The 21,623-nt window shown below is 41.9% G+C and overlaps 2 protein-coding genes across 2 annotated transcripts; one reads left to right on the forward strand and one right to left on the reverse strand.

Moving 5' to 3' along the window:
• Positions 1-876: 876 nt before the first annotated feature.
• Positions 877-8,672, reverse strand: ccdc3a (coiled-coil domain containing 3a). The gene is made up of 3 exons (XM_008401452.3): positions 8,008-8,672; positions 7,736-7,913; positions 877-1,353 (listed from the first exon to the last, which is right to left on the reverse strand). Exons 1-3 carry the CDS (start codon positions 8,415-8,417, stop codon positions 1,048-1,050), a joined length of 894 nt encoding a protein of 297 aa, XP_008399674.2. The 5' UTR covers positions 8,418-8,672; the 3' UTR covers positions 877-1,047.
• Positions 8,673-10,454: 1,782 nt separating this feature from the next.
• On the forward strand, positions 10,455-21,071 carry optn (optineurin). The gene is made up of 13 exons (XM_008401453.3): positions 10,455-11,020; positions 13,935-14,063; positions 14,164-14,351; positions 14,467-14,610; positions 14,859-15,043; positions 16,837-16,930; positions 17,002-17,117; positions 17,209-17,358; positions 18,240-18,324; positions 18,403-18,561; positions 19,112-19,254; positions 19,392-19,474; positions 19,578-21,071. Exons 2-13 carry the CDS (start codon positions 13,943-13,945, stop codon positions 19,685-19,687), a joined length of 1,578 nt encoding a protein of 525 aa, XP_008399675.2. The 5' UTR covers positions 10,455-11,020; positions 13,935-13,942; the 3' UTR covers positions 19,688-21,071.
• Positions 21,072-21,623: the final 552 nt, after the last annotated feature.

Below are 21,623 nucleotides of genomic sequence, written 5' to 3' on the forward strand. Positions count from 1 at the left end.
AAACATACCTGGAGTGTTGCCTTGATTCGTTTGAGAAATCCTTCAATCTCCCACGGCAACCATTCAAACAAGTCCATAAATTTTAAATCCATTTTTAATGCTTAAAGCAAAGGTGCTTACTTTATAGAACAACTTTTTCTGTAAGTACCACAAAAATAATCCTATGAGACAATTTATCAAGTCATTTTAAAACAGAGAGTAAACCTGCTAGCGTTAGCCTAGATCTTTAGCAAACTCCTGGAATGAAAACATCAACAACAGATGTGAGTTCACTGAATCGGGTCAGCAGGTCCTTAGAAATGCACTACATGATGTTAGGATACATGTTTCAGGTGACATGTTGTCAGAACGTAGCTTTGTGCTCGCAGTAGTAGCATGTCAGCTAATGCTGCGCTCTATTTACATCAAAACGTGGAGCTGGGTTTGACGTCACACTGGAAAAAGTCGTGTTCCAGTTGAGAAGCCAGGATTTCAACGTGCTTACTGTTGTCGACACGAGAAGAGGCCATTTTGAAATGAGAAGTCGGGACTGGGAGAAGACCCCCAGTGGGCGAAGTTGGCACTTCGCCCACATTCCGAGTGGGAAGTCTGAATTCAGGAAGCGTATCAGGAGATTTATCCGACTTGGGAAGTTGTAATTTCCAACTACAAATGGAACGCAACATCACTTACTGTCCACCATCTTGGACGACAAAGAGAACAAAGAAATACCCCAATGCAACGCAATTAGCAATTAGAGACGAAGAGATGAAAAGAAGCATTTTTATGTTTGTGAGTCATGATCATAGCCAAAGGAATTATCAAGAATTGTTGTTGGGCGTCAACAGCCTCTATGATCAAAGATGAGAAGCTGCAAAAATAAATTTTGACTAGCACTGAGTCGTGAAGTTTGAAATTTATTTACAAGAAAATGATCTGGATGAATACTTTAACATTTGGAGTATTCACTCATAAAAGGTATTAGTCCCTTGCAGAAAGACTGTCCCGCAGTCTCTCCATCTCCACAGCCAATTTTAGGTCCATTTAGAAGATAACAAAAAAGAAAAATCAAAACTGCATCCTCTCCCGTATCGCTGCACCTGTGAAGGGCCCCAGTGACGGCTCTTCCTGCGTCACTGCGTTGAGGTGACGCCCCGCCTGCCTCTCCGCTGCCCTCAGTTTCTCCTGCAGCTCCCGTGCCTCCTGCTCTGCTTTGCGTGCGGCCTTGCGGGCGTTTCTCAGGGAGCGCTTCACCTTGCCAACGCGCTCCTTCAGCTGCCGGTTCCTCCTCTCAGCTGCGGCCAGGCGCTCCTGCAGCTTCCGGCCCCGCTCCTCCTCCTCGAACAGAGCCAGCTGCACCGAGGAGCACAGCAGCTGGAGCAAGAAGAGGGGAAAACAGAGTGGTAAAACCAAACCGCTGTAGCTAACAGCTGTCGCAACATCAGGTTCTGCTATGTGAGGAGGTGAAAAAATAGGAACTTTGGGTCCTATTATTTATCTACACATGCAACCTGTTCCCAATTCTACTCTATAAAAATACTTAGAGAGTTTATAGAGTTAGTCTAACAACCACATACTTTCCTAGGATGTCCTAGATTTTTATCTCAGTGGGTGACACCCAGTGGCGCAACTACACATTATTCAGGTGGATGCGAAAACATAGATCGCTGCCCCCACCCCCAGGGAAGGAACGTCAGGGTAAAGGAACGATGCATCCCCCCTGCCCTCGAGGCGACGATACGTGAAGGGTAAAACTCGCTACATTTACCTCGTTATGTGCGTGAGGTGAAGGAGCGTAAGGCTCGCTGAAGTGTATGGGAAAACATCCCGCCCCCTCCAGACGGGGTTTTGGCGCCCCCTCTGGTGCTGCGCCCCTATGCGTTGCATACCCACTTTTTGCGCCACTGGTGACACCCCACAACCTGCCGTAACCCTGGTTGACAACCTCTTTAGACTCTTCAAACCCTACTTCAAAAGGGTAACCGCAGGTTCAACCAATGAGACATGATGCACAATACAGAGCTCACACAAATGGAACAAAATTTTAACAATATATTTGGGGAGCAATACATTTTTTCAAAAGAAAAACCTTGTACCAACCACATTCCTCTCTTTACACCGCCTGCCTAGACTTAAGATCTACGATGAAGATGTAATCAGTCTCCTTCAGCATCAGAAGACCAAGAACGCTTCCTTGTCTAAATCCATTACCATCCTCAACAACAACATGTCTGCTGTGAATCACTGCTGGTTCCTAGGAACAGCCCTTTCATGTGACCTCTGATGGTCCTCGCATATGGATTTTGTTCAGAAGAAGAAACTGGACTTCCTGCAACAACTTAGGGCAGGGATTCTCAAATCCAGACCTTGAGGGTCGGTGTCCTGCTGATATGCCTCTGCTTCAACAAGCCTGCGTCAAATAATCAGGTCATTATTTGACGCAGGGACACACTTAAATGTTGCAGAACACCCTGGAGGCCTGGATTTGAGGGACCTCTGACTTAACCCTTGTGTTTACAAATGGGGTCCAACCGACCCCACACCTGTATCACTTGTATCATTTGCCTCAGTCCTCGCACGCACAAGGGTTAAGAAGGACAGCCTGTCTGAGGAGCTGCTGGTCATCTTCCACGTTGTGTGGTTTGGCTCATCCACAAAACAAGACAAGTCCAGGTTACAATGAGCAATCAGGTCTGCAGAAAAGCTCATCAGGGTTGACTTTCCTTCCATTCAAGACTTGTAAAGATCTACGGTAAGGAAAAGGGCAGCTAACATGTCTGCAGACCCCACATATCCTGGACACAAACTGTGTAGACTTTTACTTTCAGTTTGGTTATATGATAGTCTGGTGAAAACCAGCTCCTTGTTCTAAGTTTTGCTTCGTTTAAAGGGCCTGGACCCTTGACCGTTGAGAAACGATTGCTTGCTGGAGGCGTGGCCTCTGTTGAAGTTTCAAACGATTGGATCTGATCGTGCCCCATCGCTAATGTTTGGTCATGATGTATGTAAAGAGCCAGCTTGATGACGCTTACTGTAAATTGTGTACACTACAAACAACCATCCCCCACTGCAACAAGAGAAGCCTTGAGCTAGACGACATCTTTGTCAGTAACAAAATGTCTTAAACATTCCCCTCGCTCCGACTTTAACTGCTCATTATTTGGAAGGATTGTCAACATACACTGAATGGCTTCATTCACTTCCTCTGCTGCCATTTCCAAGCTACAACCATAGGCAGAATTTAATTCTTAAACAGAGTATTGAGCATAAATGCATTGGAAGGCAACGGCCAAGCTGGTGACGAAGCACTTTTTGGAAAAACTGAGCTGCCACAGTGCGACTGAACATCAACACCATAAATATCTACTTTCCTTTTTGTGTTTATTTGTCTTTCAATATCTCCAACAAGACCAAAGTAGAATCCAAGTCAAATTCTTTGTGTGAACAAACTTGGCGAATAAAGCTGATTCTGATTCTTAATAGAGTAAGGGTTTCTTAGAATTGGCTTATTTGTGATCACTTGTTCTGAAATTACACTAGTCACTCGGTGGTCACTGCTTGTGTGTGAACCAATGAAAACCAAACAACATTTGGTTTTGTGATAATATTTTGAAAGCTTCATGGCATTCCATGTGAACTTTGTTTTCATTATTATAATCTTCTTGGATCCGAGAACAAAGCACTGTAGAATCTTCAAGGTCTTCTACTATCAGTAGGTCTGTTGCAATTAGCAACATGCCTGAAACAACACACACACACACACACACACACACACACACACACACACACACACACACACACACACACACACACACACACACACACACACACATGCTATTGTATCACATTCTCATGACTTGACATGTGCAGATGCTGACCTGTCCACAGTCTTAGCATATGGCCAATTAGATTGCATGCCTAAGTCCAGCCTACTGTCTGGTGAGTGCGTGCAAAAGAAGCTAAATATGTAATGTACTCTGATTACTTTGCTCTTTCTGTTGCGTTCACACTCCCTAAAGGGCACAGTGGTGTCGAACATTACATGTGGGTCAAAAATAAATTAGACATTGTCTTTGTCTGATGTATTAGAAAAAGCCAATGTCTTGTGAAAATTGACTCCAGCTCTTTATCTTGGGCTGTTAACAACAGAACTGGGTGGCAGAAGAAGCTAACAGGTTTCACAAATCATAAAGAATCTGTATCAACGGTAGAATATTCCAGTCCATGTTTGATGGAGCCATGTACCTGACTAATCCTAAAGTGATCCTGGCACAAGAAAAGAAGAAGAAAAGAACGAGTTTTCAGAAATCTTAAACTCTCAGTGTGGAAATAATCCAGTTCAACTTTGACCCCTCTACAGTCATGTAAACAAATTATATACATCCTAAAAGGGATTGAATGTTTTTCGGATATACCTGGATAGGTGGTATTGCTACATCAGACGCTGTGTCTTCATTACAAATGTGTGCAAAACTTTGATGTTTCACTAATGTCAAAAAGTGCATCGTTTCCATTAAACAAGAAATCACACGTGAATAATCTAAGTCATTTAAAAACATGCATTATCCTGCCGCTACTTCCTGTTGTCTTCATTGTCTTTTCCTGGTATCGAACAGGACACCAGTACCACATTGGTATTCAAAAAACGTGTCACATCACTGATGCGACACGTTTTTCCATAGCAGTTTTGTGAAATACACTAATTTTCATATGGCTGAAAAGGGGAAAAAAAACTGAAAATAAAAAACTATTTCAGAAGGGCACTTTGTCCAAAAGTCAAAGGGCAGGTGTTTTAGTATGTATAGCATCTATCTGTTCATGCGCCTGGTTGTTCTAAAATTGAACACATGCACAATGTGCACAATGTGCACACGTGATTTTAAAACTGAGGTACATGCTGAGCTGGGATCTGCTCATATCAAGGCGCTCAGTGTGATACCTTCAGAACACACACACGCAAACACACCATCTGTGAAAACATCCGGGTGTTACCCTCCTGCTGCTGGGTGTCATCTGGATAAACACTCTTTAGAGAACATGTAAAGACATACCTCAGCACTATTTATCTTCAGGTTCATGTAAATTTCCCCAAATTAATTTAGGAAAACAAAAAAACTAGTGTTTTAAATTGCTTGCTATAGAAGAGCGAGTGAGCGTCGCTCCTTCACCCTGATGTTCCTTCCCTGGAGGGCAGGTGGGGGGCGCTGATCTATGTTTTCGCATCCACCTGCACAAAAAAACTACTTTCAGTCATATCACGGCAATGACCCAAAAGTAAAACGAATTAATCTCATGGGAAAATTATGCAAACGCTCTGTCTGCGTCAATGAAGATTCCCTCACGTTGTGATGCCAGGTGCCTGAAACTGAAAGTAAAACTGACATCATGACCTAATTTCTGATTAACTCGGCTAACAGTCAGCGGACCAGTTGGGGGGAAGAGATGCAGGAATGGAATTCCATTCCCAGACGGTTAACTGATTCTTAAATATGAACAAAAAGTGAATACTTACAGGAAAAACAACAATTAATTCCACACTATTGATCCCAATGTGCACACACTAATCAACCAGGATTGCATTAAATGGTTACTGGCTTGTACTTGTGTAGCACTTTTTCTAGCATAGGTGACTCCAGCTGGTCACACATTCACACCCTGGTAGTGGTAAACATTGTGACAGCAGCTTAAACGTCTGCTATAATATCATCAACAAAGATTGTGTAATGTCTTCCATCGGTCCTGAATGACCTGCGCACCACAGCTACTCCACCAAATCAGTAGGCAAGATGCTTGGTGGCGTGCTCCTTTATTCTGCTCTGAAGGTCATAGGTCAGGGGTTTAGAGGCTGTGCTCATTCTGAGGATGAGCCTTCACATGTAGAGACCATAACCCAAAGGCAAGGCAAGACCAAACAGCTGTTCTGCTTTGGGGATGTGGAGGAGATCAAGACGAAAGGAGAGGCCTTTTTTTTTTTTTGTTCAATTCATGGTAAAACAGTTCAAGATTTCAAGATCTCACACTTACGTACTTGATGTTATCATGATCGGAAGTGCTTTGATGCTTTGACATATTCTTCAACTGTGGTTTAAATTCCCTTAATATTAGAGCAGGGAAGGGGTTTGCTAGTCGTTTCAGGTGCGTGGGAACCAGATGGACAGAGGAGGCTTCCTCCGCAACACTTTCCTGCCAAGCCTTTAATTAACTTTTGGTCAAAGCCTCGTCTTATCAGTAGCAGTCAGAGCCGCTTTTTCATGTTTTGTTTTGTTTTCTCTCTCTCTCTATTTTACAGCCGTGGTAACAGCAGCACGGCGTCAAACTGCATAAATATTCCTTTAAAAGAGTGTTAATAGTTTATTGTCAGGCAAAACTCAGGCTCTAACAGCCATGTTCGCGCCTTTAAGACTTGTCAGACTCACATTAACATTTTATGAGAATGCTCAGAGGGCTGCCTGATTCTCTCAGTAGTGAAACAATGAAGTTTACAAAGTAACACACGCACTGTGTATGCGTGTGTGTGCGTGTGTGTGTGTGTGTGGAGGGGTGTGCGTGTGTGTGTGTGTGTTGTGTGTGTGTGTGTGTGTGTGCGTGTTCATATGTAGCTATCACGTGTGTGTGTGTGTGTGTGTGTGTGTGTGTGTGTGTGTGTGTGTGTGTGTGTGTGTGTGTGTGTGTGTGTGTGTGTGTTGGGGTAATGAAGGAAAGGAGTACAGAAGCAGAGCAGAAATGCCTCCCTGCTGGTCTGGATCTTTCTTCCCACTCATCCCTCTTTGTTCTTTCTTATTCTTCATCTCCCAACTCAAACACACACACACACACGCGCGCGCACGCACACACACGCACACACACATAGACCAATCAAGAAAAGAAGAACTTTTCTGTGACATCAGCTGTGAAGACACTAAAGTGTGTGTGGACGGGAGTTCATTGGACACACTTGAGAAGTGAAATGGAAAGTCTCAGTCTTTTGTTGACGGTTGCCATGTTGTTCAGCAGACCTCCACACCACCAGGGTTGGAATAGTTTTAGATTTTTCATTCTATTTCTTGTGGCTTTTTGTTTGTCTAATTCAGTTAGTTCTATTTAGTTTTTAGAGTGCATTTTCTAGTTTATTATTAGTTAAATGTTAGGTTTCAGTTTAGTTTAGTTACAGAAGCAGTTTTAGTTTTTTCATACTTTGGTTCATTTTTAGGCGCAGAAGAATTCAAAAACAAAGGGTATTATATCTCTAATTTAAGTATGTTTTAGTTTTGTTTTTATTGTTAGTTTATAAATTACTGAACGGCTTAGCACCAAAACTCATTAAAGATCTGCTGGTGTTGGATCGACCTTCCAGACCTCTCAGGTCTTCTGGTTCTGGTTCTGGTTCTGGTTCTACTCTGCATCTCCAGAACCAAACGCGGAGAAGCAGCTTTCAGCTTCTATGGCCCGCAAATCTGGAACAAACTTCTAGAAAACTGCAAAACATCTGAAACACTGAGTTCCTTTAAATCCAGACTTAAAACACGCCCGTTTAGAGCTTCCTTTTATTCTTAATAACTTGACCAATATATCTGATGTACATTTGCTTGAGGATTTTGATGACGGCATTTGACAAAATTTAACGTTTATTACTTATTTTAAGGATTTGTTTCTATAACTGGTTGCACATGGTTGCTGTGCTGCACAAATCAACTTGACTTCTTACTTCCCCACCATATGTATCAAAGCATAGACTATAAAAAGTCCAGTGTGGCTCTCCGGACACACAGCCTCTTACCCTGCTGTCCTCCTGGGTCTCCCACTCTGGGCTGAAGGTGTGGAACGGTTGGCTCCCTTGACTGCAGTTGGAAAACTGGAAAAGGCTGGAGAAGGTGCGCCTGTTCTCCACCGTGTCAGGGAAGACTGCATCCTGGAAGTTCACACCATGAGGCAGGATGCTGTAGTTCTCATCCATCCTTAGGAGGAGGGCAGACAGGACAAGAGCGAGAGGACATTCAGAATCCCGTGGCTCTGATCTGAGACGAGATTTAAATCATCGTAGCACCGCACCTGAGGAAGAAGAAGTAGGAGTAATTTTCCATCACGGTGTGGGACTGGCAGGACAGGTACCCCAGCCCGGTCAGGTTGAGCCTGGATCCGGACGGCACCTCCAGCATGCTGCCCCAGGCCTGGTCGCACAGCAGCTCCACCTCCGCCGAGTACAGCAGCCCTTCCTCCGCGCTCAGGTAGCCGTAGCCGAGTGGCAGCGAGTTGTGCGCGTTGCCCGCTCCGAAGCCCGGCGGCTCCCGGTGGATCCCCAGGACCCGAGCGTACACGATGATCTCCGCCAGCTCCGCCCGGCAGCCCTCGCTCAGCGGCCGCCACTCGGAGGGCAACTGGCAGCCGTGCGTAAAAGTGTCCAAAGTGTCCAACTGCGCACAAACGCACAGCGTCGCAAGGAGTAAAGTCGAGGAGATCATTCCGAAAACTCTCTAAATTTTACTGCTGGTGTTTTGGAGAGGTTTTGCTCGTTTTATACTATTTTTAAACTGTTGTTTTCCCGTAACTGATTCTATACTACAGGTATGTAAAGTATGCGCACAGATGTATCTACAGTTTGGTTTGGTTTGGTTTTGCTATGACCTGAGCGCTGGAGGATGCTGTCCGAAGTCATCTAAAACAAGGCTTTGAAACGGCCAGCGCTCTGACATCAACACACCTTTCAGTATCGGAAACTTCAGGCAGTCTGTGCTGCATTCACTGACTGATGGACACCTCAGGTATTTGGGCTTCCCATCTGCTCTGGTGGACATGTAAAGCAGAAAACATACATTTTATCGCAACAAACTATTATTATCATTAACGTTATTTTATATTATTAGTACTACTAGTACAATGCATTTAGTTTTTTCTGTTTGTTTCTGTAAATATTATTTAAAGTGCTGATATTTAATGTAGGAATGATGGAAATAATATATTATACTAAGAAGAAGTACACTTTAATATAGCACAATATAAAATTTAAGCAGAAAATATGCCATCATATTTTCTGCTTAAATTAAAAGAACTACGGAAATCATATTTACAAGAAACTCGGTAGTAACAGTAATGGTTTCTTGGTACGCTCCAAGATACTCATCCGTGTGTTATTTTACAACCCTAGCAATTAGTGTGGGATTACAACAATCTTACAAAAATACAAATAGATATTGTGAACGTAGATACGCGTGAACAGTTCCTGACTGAATCTGTCTGCAAGTGTTTACTAAATTTATACCGCTAAGTATTTCGTCTCAAAATACACTGAAGAACACAGTTCAGCTGAGTTCAAAACCTGAACAGCACTGCCATCTAGCGGACATTAGTGTGAAATGTGAAGGTGAGGATTTAAATGAATCAGAATCTCCTACGTTCAGAGGCCTTTTCATGGCAAGAAAACCGGCTTATCCAGCGCTTGTTTTTACTGATGACAAATCTGTTACGTCACTGGAGGATTCCCCCCCTCCAGCTCTTGGGCCATGAGTAAACTGTTTTTACTTATGGCACGTTTAAGGTCATGATCCAGTATTGGATTTAAGCTCACACTTTGACTAGGCCAATCCAAGACAGTCTTTTTTTTTGTTTCTTGTTGAGTGAATCAGAGGTCTGTCAAGCCACAGAATAGTTTCCCCTGGGGCCTCAAGGACACTGAGATGCCTTTTCGGTAAATGTAACGTGCTCGTGTTCTCTTTGGTCAGCTGTGTTTTTGACTTTTGAAAAGTCCCATGGATGCCATTTTGCCCGATATTTATTTACTATGGAACTTTTCTGGGAAAGAAGGAATGCCTTTATTTCTTCAACGTAGAACATTTAAAACCACACATTCAAATCTGAATATGTTTCCATAAAATCCCTGGTGCTTTGAGCGTTAAATTGAAGTTATGATACTTCCCAGATATTCACCTACCAGGTTCTCAGCCATCCAGGACATGGGAAAACCAGAAAAGGGTCTCAACAGTTTTTTTTACTGAGAAAAACACTTTGTTGTACATTAACACTAGTCATTTTTGTTCCTGCAGCTTGAATACATTAAAAACTTTTTAAACCACGTTAGAATTCATTGTAACTTTCCTTGCTTATGGTCACCTCCCTTAGCCCCATCTTTTAGCTTATCACACCCATATTGGTGTGTGAAACTACAGGCAGGAAAGACTTGATCTGGACTCATCTATATTAAACAGAGATTCTTTAAAACGCATTTTGAGATCTATTAATTTACACTTTTATTTATGTACATAAAAAACAGCATTATGTACTTTTGCATTCCAAAAATACATAAGTACAAGTTATACCTGGCATATAGACTAGCCAGATATAACTTGAATACCCAACGTTGAACATTTATTGTTTAAAACAGGACATTATATTATTTTTATCAATCGATTTTTGATTAAGGGAACCCCCCCCACTGTGTCTCTTGGAGGTGACAAATGTCGGGATTTCCCGTTATCAGCTGATGTCTTGCCACGTGACCTTCACGTTAGAGTTTCGCTGATGTATATAGCATGTTGATCGACGTTCACCAGACGCTCAGTGGCTGTGGGAGGCGCTGTTCACTGTCAGATCTACGCTCTGGTCTTTAACGCCGTGTAGAGGAAACGGAAACCTCTGTGAAAAACCCAAGTCACCGTTCTCTGAAGTTGGCAGTGTTCACAATGATCCAAACAGGAAGTGAAGCTGCACAATTTCATAGCAAATGCTAACACAATTTTTTTCTTTACGGATTAGCAAAGGTTCCATGTTGGGGGAATCGAACCCAGGACGGTTCAGAGGACTGTGTCCTCTGAATAACGGGCGCCCGCTCTACCTCTACAGCACGCAGCACCCCCAAGTATTAGCATTCATGTGTGTGGGTTTCGTATGTTATTTTGAAAGTCTCCAACGGAAACCACTATAGTTTTGTCGCTCAGGAGGAAACTTTACGACTTCACCAACCAGACTCATCAACAGAGGCTTGGTTGACTCATTTCGGCCCCTTTCTGAGTCTGTCCGTGTTGTCAGACCGAATAGCTGGGTTGAGATTCGTTTCGACAGCTGGAAGCAGGTGAGTTAAAACCTTTAAACTTGTTTAGCTTTGTTGTGACGCAGTTTGGCTCTACTCAAACCACACCGCGTGTTTCACTTGGGGCTAACTTTTTTTTTTTTTTGTGGTGTTTAACTGAAAGTTGCAAACACGTTAGGCTGACCTAATTAAAGTGAAAGTAACATATCGTTTCCCAGTAAGAGAAACTCAGGAAACCATGGCATTTATGTATTTTATCGCCGCAGAGGGTTTTTTTTTTAATGGCTACAATTTAATTACTGCTAGTTTTAAGTAGCTTCATCCAGTTGGTGTTTTTACTGCGGCGTCATAAGGAAGTTATGCATATGCACTGATTGTTTACAGTGATATAATTGGCTGAATACCCTTTTGGGAGGCGTTTGCTTATTTATTGTTCATTTTTGTCAAGCCAGTTGACTATGCCAGCTTTTGCTTCTGTTATTGTAAGAAATGTGTCTCGATCAGCTGATTAGGTCATCTGAGCTGAGTCACTTAATCAGGGCGATGATGTTTTACATTATTCTCTTACAAAACGCCATTGTAAACTTGTTAATCGCCAACATTTATAGGTAGAAAACGCGTAAGAAAAATAACCTCCGGTGCTTAAACAGGCACGTGTTTCGTGCATCATCAGTAGCACCGTCGTTATAGCAAAAGTCTTACTTTGCACTCATGATGTGACATATTTTGTACAATTCAATTAAAAAGCAAATAAATCGGTTAGAGGAAAAAAAAAAAAGGTTTTGGAAAATAATAAGCTGCTTGATTATGTAAGTGTTTACACCCTTAAACCGCATTCAGTCTTTTCAGTCTTGTTAGGTTGCTACCTGCCTTAAATTAGGGAGAATCTTATTTATTGTAGTTTAAGTTGAGCTGTACCATCAGGATTCAAAAATAAATAAAAATAAAAAAATTGGCCATTTGCATCCAGATGCCCAAAGAAGTGACAAAGGATCAACATTCTGTCATTCTACAAAGGTATCAAGCAGGAGAAGGGTACACGTTTTTAAACAAAACAACCACACCTTCAGAACTTTGTGTAAATGGGTATGCTGCTCTGATGAAACCAAATTTAAACTTGCGGGCCACAAAGAAATCACCAAAAGAAAACCATGGTGGTGGCAGCATCATGCTCTGACGGTACTTTTCTTCAATTGGAATTAGCCTTTTTGTTAGCATGGATGTTATTAATAGTTCCAAATATGATGCGGTTTTGACCCAAATGCTTCAGGTGTGTACTAAAAAGCATCGATCTTAAGGCATCCCATAGTACTTATAAATCGTTGCACGTTCTGAAATTAGTTCAAATTTAAATCCGGCAAAAAATATTGGGGAATATATGAAGAAAGCTGTGGAAAATAATCCAGTCAAACCATTTCATTTTTCTTTTTGGTTGAGGAGCCATGTGGAAAATTAACTTTTAGAATACTCTGCCCCCATGTGGTAGTGGATGGGACTGCATTCCAGTTTGGAGATATCACAAATTTTAAAAGACGTTTAGATTTTATTTTACCCTGATTTAGTGTTTAAAGGTGTGTTAAAAATTATCAGCACCAGCAGCAGATGGCTTTCTTAGCATTTTTCTTTTAAGGCTAGCTTATCTGTGTAGAGCTAACGCTATTTAGAGCAAAGCCAAAAACCAAGTGGATTTCTGCTGTATTCCAACACTTAACATCTTGAAAAAAACAAAATCGAATCAAGTTTATTTCAACTCTGTGTTTGCTTAAGCCTGTGTGAAATTCAAAATAAGAAAAAAATACGGGGAAGATAACATTAAGTTGTGTATTATATTGAAGTGTTTGGGGGAACTCTTGAGCTTTGGTAGGTGTGTCTCAGGCAGAACATTGTTGGGATACGTAGGACACCGTACTCACGTGCTGCAGATTTGTATCACTATAATCATGGGTGCTGTTGTGACGTCTGACATTTTCATATTTACGCTGTACTTTAAATGTGGTAGATAAGAATTTTCCAGATACAATAAATGACAGCTGCCTCCGGTTACTTCTGAGTACTTTTCTTTTTTTTTTTTTCCTAGAAGCAATTATATTATGTTTTTTTTTCACATGGATTTTTTTTTTCCTATTACTATTATCGAACAGGCTGCTGCTGAAATAAAATTACAATCTGAACCATTCATTCAAAACTAAATATTGAAATGTATTATTATTTTTCATTGACAATATTGAAAAACAGTCTTTTTTTCATTATGGATTATTTCAAATGTTAGGTCTAATTTTGGCGCCTGTTACTTTAAGATGATGTAAGGTTCTTCAACATCGTAACTTTGAGCAAAAATGCCACAATAGCTTCACAATATTGAGGTATTTGCAAAAATATGATTTTGTTGCTATTACATAGTTCAGAAAAACAGCATTTGTTTATTATTACTGCTGATAAAATTATATAACACTAAGATTATTACGGTTTTTTTTGTAGAATTTTGTTAATATTTTTTTGGTTTTTATTACTTAAATGACAAGTATTCCCTCTACTTCTAGATGCTGTGTTTTGTTTTTTTCACTTTCGGACAGCTATGATGAGTAACCACAGCAACATAGTATTCTTTTTACAACTGAGAATAGCTAATTAACATCTAAAAACACCTCAAAATAATTCTGCATTTGCTGTCAGGATGTTTCGCTTTTACCAAAATAAATAAAGGATTTTTCAACTAAGTTTAATAGTTTGACATTTTTTTTCTAATTCAGAAGTATTTATAAGAATTCCTGAATAAAAACATCTCAATCATTTTTTTAATGCATTTAAGACCTAGAACTCGTCTCCAATGGAATAATACATCACAAGCTAACGCTTAACTTTTATTTTAATTGAAAGTATACATCATCTTCTTTAGATTTATTGAGATGTTTGGTGTTGAAGTGACGTAACGTAGCTAATCTCTGGCTCCTCCCAGTCGGCAGCATGGCGTCAGGAGGCCCCATGGTGAACGGAGACGTCCCCCGCCCTCCGGGTCAGCCGGGCCCGCTGGAGGAGACGGTGCAGCAGATGAACATCCTGATCCAGGAGAACCGCGACCTGAAAGGTGAGAGGTTTAAAACGGCTTCATACGGGGCGGGTTTCACTGAAACTGAAACACAGAAACACGACGGCTGAGATTTCGCGCTTCACATTCCGTCCACCAGAGGCGCTGCGTCAGACCAACCTGACCATGAAGGAGCGCTTCGAGGGCCTGACGGTGTGGAAGGAGAAGCAGCGGCAGGAGAAGGACTTCCTGGAGAAGCGTCTGGAGGAGGCCCGGCGCTGCATAGAGACGCTGACCGTCCAGAACCAGGAGCTTGGCAAGAAGCCGGAGGCAGGGGGCGGAGCTCAGGTCAGGGCCACACCCACATGTTTCATCCTTCTGCTGGTTGTCTCCCAGCCGAAGCCGCAGTCGGACCGTATCGGGAGTCATGTTGTTGACGTGTGTCACGGTGTGGTCCAATCAGAGCGCGGAGGCCGGCGCCCTGCGCGCCCAGGTGGCCCGCCTGCAGGCAGAGAAGAACGATCTGGTGGCCCTGAACTCTGAACTGCAGCTGAAGGCCGAGCAGGGAGCCGAGGACGACTCCTTCATCGAGATCATCAGGGTGTCGGTGAGGAGACACACACACATACACACAGTAACATACCCAGTCACTCACACAACAGGAACTGATTTATTACTAATAATTCCTGTACAGTTTCATCCAACCAACCATAAATTTGGAAGTTTTCTACTTGGACTTTAAAAATGGACTAATAGAACTGAGGAGTCAGGAAAATTGTGTTGGGGGAAAAAGTGCTATTACAACATGTAGAACTGTGTGGGGAAATACTGATGTGTCACTGTGTCCCATCTCAGGATGCAGGTGTGGAAGACGTGAACCAAACGTGCGGCTCGGAGCGCATCAGGCGCCCCGACGTCAGCATGACCACGTCACGGCAGGAGAACGAGGAGGCCACGGTGAGCCGGCTGCTGCAGTCGCTGAGGAACGAGACGCAGAGATGTGAGCAGCTGCAGAGCGAGCTGCAGGCCTGCACTGCCAGGTACAGAACCATGTGGACCGATAATTAGATCGCGATATAGGACGGTACTATTTTGATGATGAAGAAGATTATGATTAGAAATATACATTATTACTTATTTTTCTGGTGATAGTTTTTCATGATTTTCTGGAAAAAAACTTGCAAATTTCTGAGTTTGAAAAGTCACATTTTTTCCATGTTTGAAAATCCAAAACTTTTCAAAAGTCCAATATTTTCTAGAAAGTTTCTCAGATTCATCTTTGTGTAAATTTACTCCTCTTGTTTTCCATCTACAGTGGGTGCCACTTACTTAAAACAAATGTGATTTATTTCACTAAGCTGAGCACAGCAGTTGTATTTAATAGAGGTGTGCCGATCGATCGGCCACCGATCATAATCGGCCGATTTCCGTGAAAAAGTGTGTGGTCGATGATCGGTGATCACGGTCTCTTGTTGCCGATACCGATCACCTGCCTCTCATTTCTCAGCCTGCCTGTGCAGCTGGTTTCCTCTTTCCTTCACCCTGCGCAAACACGCAGCAACAAATCCTAAGCGATGTGGAACTATAACACACTGAGTGAATGGAGAAGTTTGCGTGTTGCGGCGGAAAATTGAAGCAGGTCAAAATGTATCAACACAACGAAGCTAATACGACATAAAAACAATGTCATACTTGACGGAGTTTGGCTACATCGAGGCTCACTGCAGTAAAAAAGACATATGGAGGATCAGATAGCAGGTAAAGCAGCGCACAGCTACAAACACTCACCCGGATTAGCATGACGGTCAGAAAGCTAAACAAATAACCTGCAAAATTATTTAAGTCTTCGAGCTGCGATGTAAGATGCTGGTTCTGCTCTCGCTGTTGAATTGCTGCTACGCTACAGGTAGTAATATTTCACAGACGGAGCGTCGCTTCTGCTCCACCTGGTAGTGACTCTCACACCGAACCTCTGCTTAAAGCTGCAGCATCTAACTTAAAAAATTTATTCTACATAAGTATTAAAAATTTCGCTGTCCTAACATGAGACAGATAATCTCTGAAAAAATAATCGATCTCCTCCCTGCTCTGCATAATTACTCCGCTCAGTCAGAAACAGCCAATCAGAACTAGCAGTAATCAGCTAGCCGCCATGATATCAGGAAGGTTTCATTCAGTAACTTTATTGTAATGGATCCTGTATTTGCCTTTGAATTTTAAGTTTTATACTTGAATTTTTTTTGGCAATGTTGAGAGGTTTTATTTAGCCTCTTCAGAGCCTTCATATGTTATCAGTCTGTTAAAGATAGTATTACTGATAGCAGTACAATTTGCACAATGCCTGTTTTGTTTAGTTTTCTTCTTGGAAAAAGTTATTAAAAACAAGTTTTTGTCTAAATTAAGGTGAATTCATGGTTCCCTTTTCCAAATAATGTGACCGGTAGTGTTTATGATTAAAAAAAAAAAAAAAACAACCAAAAAACAATTATGTGATCGGTATCGGTGATCGGCCCTCATGGGTGATCGGTATCGGCAGGAAAAAACCTGATCGGCACATCTCTAGTATTTAGTCATATTTTATTATTTGCTGATATTTGTTGACGATTGCAAATATAGCCTTTCCAGTCATAGTCGATTTTGTTTTTGGTTTCATATCAGTAATTCAAATTAATCATGACGATGATGAATCAAAGATGACATTTTTTCCGATAAATGATAAACAATGTGATAAATGTCTGCGCTGAGAAACCTTTAAAGGACTGATGAGTCGGCGGTTTAACACAAAACATTGTCACGTTTCTTCTGCTACAGTTTGTCTGATTTTATCCAACAGAATCCAGGATCTAGAGGAGAAGAACCATAAAGTGGAGAAAACCATGAAGACCACCCAGACGGAGGCGAAGGAAGACCTTGCCAAGGAGGAGAAGGTGTGTGTCTGTGTGTGTTTATTCATTTCCTCCAGCAGCAGCAGGTTGTGTTTAGACTGTCTCTGCTCCAGGCGGCGTCTGAGGTGGAGAACCTCAAGTCTCAGGTGAGGACGCTGTTCCGGGACCTGCAGCAGGCGCAGAGCAAGCTGGACGAAGCTGAAGGCATGAAGAAGAACCTGCAGGACAGGTTAGCCCGCTATGCTAACTCTGTGTGCATCACAACCAGGAAACAGACACACAAACAACAGAAAGATGACCACTTTATGTGTGTGTGTCAGGTGTCGGGAGGTGGAGCAGGACGTGGCCACGCTGAAGGCCCAGCTGCTGGAGAAGCAGGCGGTGCAGGCAGAGAACGAGCGGCTAAAGCTACAGCTGGGCAGCCTGCAGGCGCAGAGCCAGCTGGAGCAGAAGAAGGCCGACGACGACAGGTTGGTGCAGACCAACCGCACACCGTTGCTATGGGCGATGGCAGTGTCATGCTGTGGGGATGTTTCCAGTTCATCTGGAGAAAGTCGATGGAGGTCCAGACTGACTTGCAAGACTGACAATAAATACACAACCAAGAGTGACAGTGATTAGATTGGCCTAGTCAAAGTTCAAATCTAAGTCCTATTGAAAATATGCAGCAAAACTTGAAAATGGATGTTCACAAGCTAAACAGCCAATCTGATCGAGCCTGAGCTGAATTACAGAGAAGTATTTATAAAAAACATATAACTTCTAAAAGCAGGTAGCAGAAATAGAGGGAGCTGAATGTATATGCATGCCGCACTTTTGAGATTTTATTTGGCAAACGTTGAAGTGGGAATGCATGGTAAATTAATAACAATATATATCGCTATAGAGACCTCATCAATATCAATAAATCCGATAGAATAGCTAATAATTTCACTGAACTTTGATCCAGAACCGCACAGCATTCTGGGGGATGTAGGCAAGCAAAAGGCTTTCGCTGCTCAGCCTCTCATGGTGAGCTATCCAAAGTTATCAACTAACTCACTCACTCTTTGGTTACCTAGCAACAGCCTGCTGAGTAACTTGCGAAGCAGCAGTTTCATATTTCGCCATTGTGCCTCCAAACAAAAAAAAAAAAACCAGAGTGGAGAGAAAACTGGATAAAACAGAAAAGGTCGTCTCATAAGCTTGGCAGTATTTCAGATATTTAAAACCAAAAAATAATCATTAATTATCAACATGGACTGATATGAAATGCTTATATTGTGAGACGTTTTTCAACCCCAACATGAAGTTGTTTTTAAAACGTTTTTGGACTCATCCAGACGGTCCTGCTCCTTCCTCTTCCTCACAGGAACAACCTGGCTCAGCTGAAGGACGCGTACACCAAACTGTTTGAGGACTACAACGAGCTCAAAGAGGAGAAGAAGAGAAAGGAGGTGTGTTTTCAGAGGGTCCCTCTGGTGTTTTCTGGTTTTTCCTCTGACTAAATGCCAACATGCTGCGCTGTCCTGCAGTCCCACATGGTGGAGAGGAACCTGGTGGAGGACCTGCAGCAGCGGCTCACCGCTGCAGAGGAGGCGCTGGCCGTCAAGCAGAACAAGATCGACGACATGAAGCAGGAGATGTTCCAGAAGGAGAAGGAGCTGGAGACCATCTCTGTGTTCCAGGCTCAGGTTGGTGCATGTGGTTAGAAAACAAAATGAACCCAGGAAAACACGGCGATGTGAAAAGACGATAGGCCACGCCCTCCACCAGCTGTTTCTTGTCATGTTTTTTTTTGGCCTGTGAGTCTTTTTTGCGGTAATAAGAAGAAAATAATAATTAAAAACGCTGTTTTTAATGGCACAAGCACAGTTTTTACTTTTCCAAGTGCAGCAGCATTTTTTTTTTACTCCAACCTGGAACAGAAAACCAGTAGGTCCACATAATAGATCTATTTAAATAATAACCAGCATGGTGGAGAGTGACAAACAGAGACTGGCTTTTCCCAGTTTAATCCACTGCCTGCTTTACAGACTAGAGGATGACACACCAAATACAAAACGAAACAGAAACTAAAATGAAGAGAGGGATGATTAGTAACTATTGAGGAAATTCTTTCCCGGTCCCAGTCTGTCTTCCTTCCAGTTGGAACGCCTGTGGAGAGTAAAGTGACTGGATGACCTGAGCTTGTAGTTTTTTCTAAAGCCTGTTTGACGGTTTCGGTTCTGTCCCGGCCCGCAGGCCGAGGTGTACTCCTCGGACTTCTACGCGGAGCGAGCGGCGAGGGAGAAGCTGCACGAGGAGAAGGAGCGCCTGGCCGCGCAGCTGGAGTTCATTAAGAAGCAGAACACGCAGCTGCAGCAGGACATGGACTCACTGGGCCGGTACGCAGCGCTCACACAGGAGACGCCCTGCTCTCAGCTCACCCAACAAAAACAATGGACTTTGTCTCCCTCTTTTGGTCATTTTAATCCCAACGACCTCCAGCGGCTGTATCTGATCCTCTCTTGCTGTCCTCCAGGCGTTCTCTGAATGAAATGCAGCGCAGACACGGATCCACTGGATCCGGCTCTCATGGACCTGATGCAAGTCTTGTAGGAAGAGGTAAGCTGGGTTTAGTTCTGCTGATGAAGCCCCACATTTTCCTTTGACATAGCCAACGGAGTAAAATCCCTGAGAGCGTTCTTAACTTGTGGGTGTGATTCAGGTACCGACTGGAACCAGGGCAACATTCCTGAACACGCCTGCCCCAAATGCAACGAGATCCTTCCAGACCTGGACTCCCTGCAGATCCACATCATGGACTGCATCAACTAGACCTTCCTCACCAGGAGCACCTTCACCCGAGTCTTCCTCTGCTCTCACCCGTACTGTACCTCCCTGTGTTCCTATCCTGTAGGATCCAAAGATCTCATAGTTTCTGGATGGAAGTCTAAAGAGGCTTCATCGATCCAGGCCCGCTGTAGTTTGGGGGTTTGTTGAAAAAGTGTGTACCAGCCAATCCCAACAGTTGGCTTTTGATAAATCCAGCTGGAAATAAACCCTCTTTTTTACACTATTATTTTTTGTTTTAGTTTGTTCCGTTTGTTAAAAACAAAAAGTTATCTTTCTCAGAATGTATAGATTTTAGAGTAACGTTATCACAACTTAGCGCCACTGGAAAAGGCAGGTGAAAAAAACGTCAATTTGCCACGTAAATAAAATCGCTGTAAATGTTGTAAAACGTCTCATCATAGCAGGACACCAGTAGGAAGCATATATGTCACATTTAGGAAATGTAAAGTGAGCTCCTGTTTGTTCTACAGCCAACTGAAACCTGAGAGAACAGCAGAAGAGGCTCCACAGTGCAGAACAGCATGAGCCAAAACACTAGTATGGATTTTTTTTTTCTTGTGTGTTTATAGTAAACTAAGGTTTACATTGCCACACATGCCAGTTGCCATCTTATGACACAATATTTAATATTGAGCATAGTCGACAGAAATCCCCTTTTAAAAGTCAAACGTTTGGTTTTCACGTTGTTTCATATCCTGTCTCAAAATTACCCTGTAGAAATCTTTCATGCTGTTTTGTTTTGTTTTTTTGTTTTTTTTTTTACATGTGTTGTCATTAATCTGCTAATTTAATATAGATGTCACCTTAAATCTTTTGCCATCTTTTTGTTCCTTTTTTTTTTTTTTTTTGCCCATAGATATGTTTTGTAAATACTGACCTGGGTTGGTACAGGAGCCTGTCTTTGCATGAAAACATTCTACCACTCCTAGTTGTGCAATTAAATAAGGTTCAGTTTTAAGAATTATATTATTATATATATTAATTATAATTATATTAAGAATATAAGAAAATGTTTTGGGGTTTGTAATCTCTGTGCGATCTGAGCTGAAAAGTGAGAAAGAATGTATATCTGCATGGCGGACATGTCCTACCATGGTACCAAGCATGCATCTTCTAAATGCTTTGAGATTTTATGGAGTCTGATCATCATTTAAACTCCTGATTGGATTTTTTTGTTGGTCTGGAGAGGATGGGTAATATGAAGGCGCATATTTTCTTTCTATTAAGCAGATGAAACGCTGTAATTAGAACATAATATATTTGACCGGTTTATGAATATTCAGGAAGCTGTCAGTTCTGTATACCTTGTAAGTTTTAAAGGTTTGGAATTCTGTGGGGGAAAAAACTAATAAAATGAGAGAATTTCTGTCTGAGTTTGACCTTTTCATAATTTACAGTTAACAATTAGCTTTTCTTTAGATATAGAATTTTTTTATTTATTTTGTTTTTCTTTTATTTTGAAGCCAAAGGCTTAGATAGGTAGTCCTGGTGATAGCTTTATAATAAATGGGGTTTTGCCATATATCAAAAATATATTGTAATAATGGGAATCAGCAGGAGGAAAGTTTTGGACGAAGACTACATGTGAAGATACAATAGAGGGGACGGAGAATTTTTTAAATTAGAAAATAATACAATGGAAATAAACATTGAGAATAAAAAAAAAAGGTTTGTAAAATGTACATATTTAGACAAAAAATATTAGGCTTTAAAACAGTTTGCTCACTAAATGAGAATACTCATTGGTGAATGGGCAAATTAAATCACATCCCTGTAGTAATTCATAAGCATTGTTTAATTAGTATTCTTTAATTAATTGCATTCATCTACTGTCAAACACCGCCTCTCTTTATTGATAAGAAATAATCATTAGTGTTGGTTTTTACTACAAAAAAAGTTAACATGTCCCAAATTTACT

The sequence above is a fragment of the Poecilia reticulata genome, chromosome 23 (genome assembly GCF_904066995.2).
Source record: "Poecilia reticulata chromosome 23, P_reticulata-male-v2, whole genome shotgun sequence".
NCBI lineage: Eukaryota > Metazoa > Chordata > Actinopteri > Cyprinodontiformes > Poeciliidae > Poecilia > Poecilia reticulata.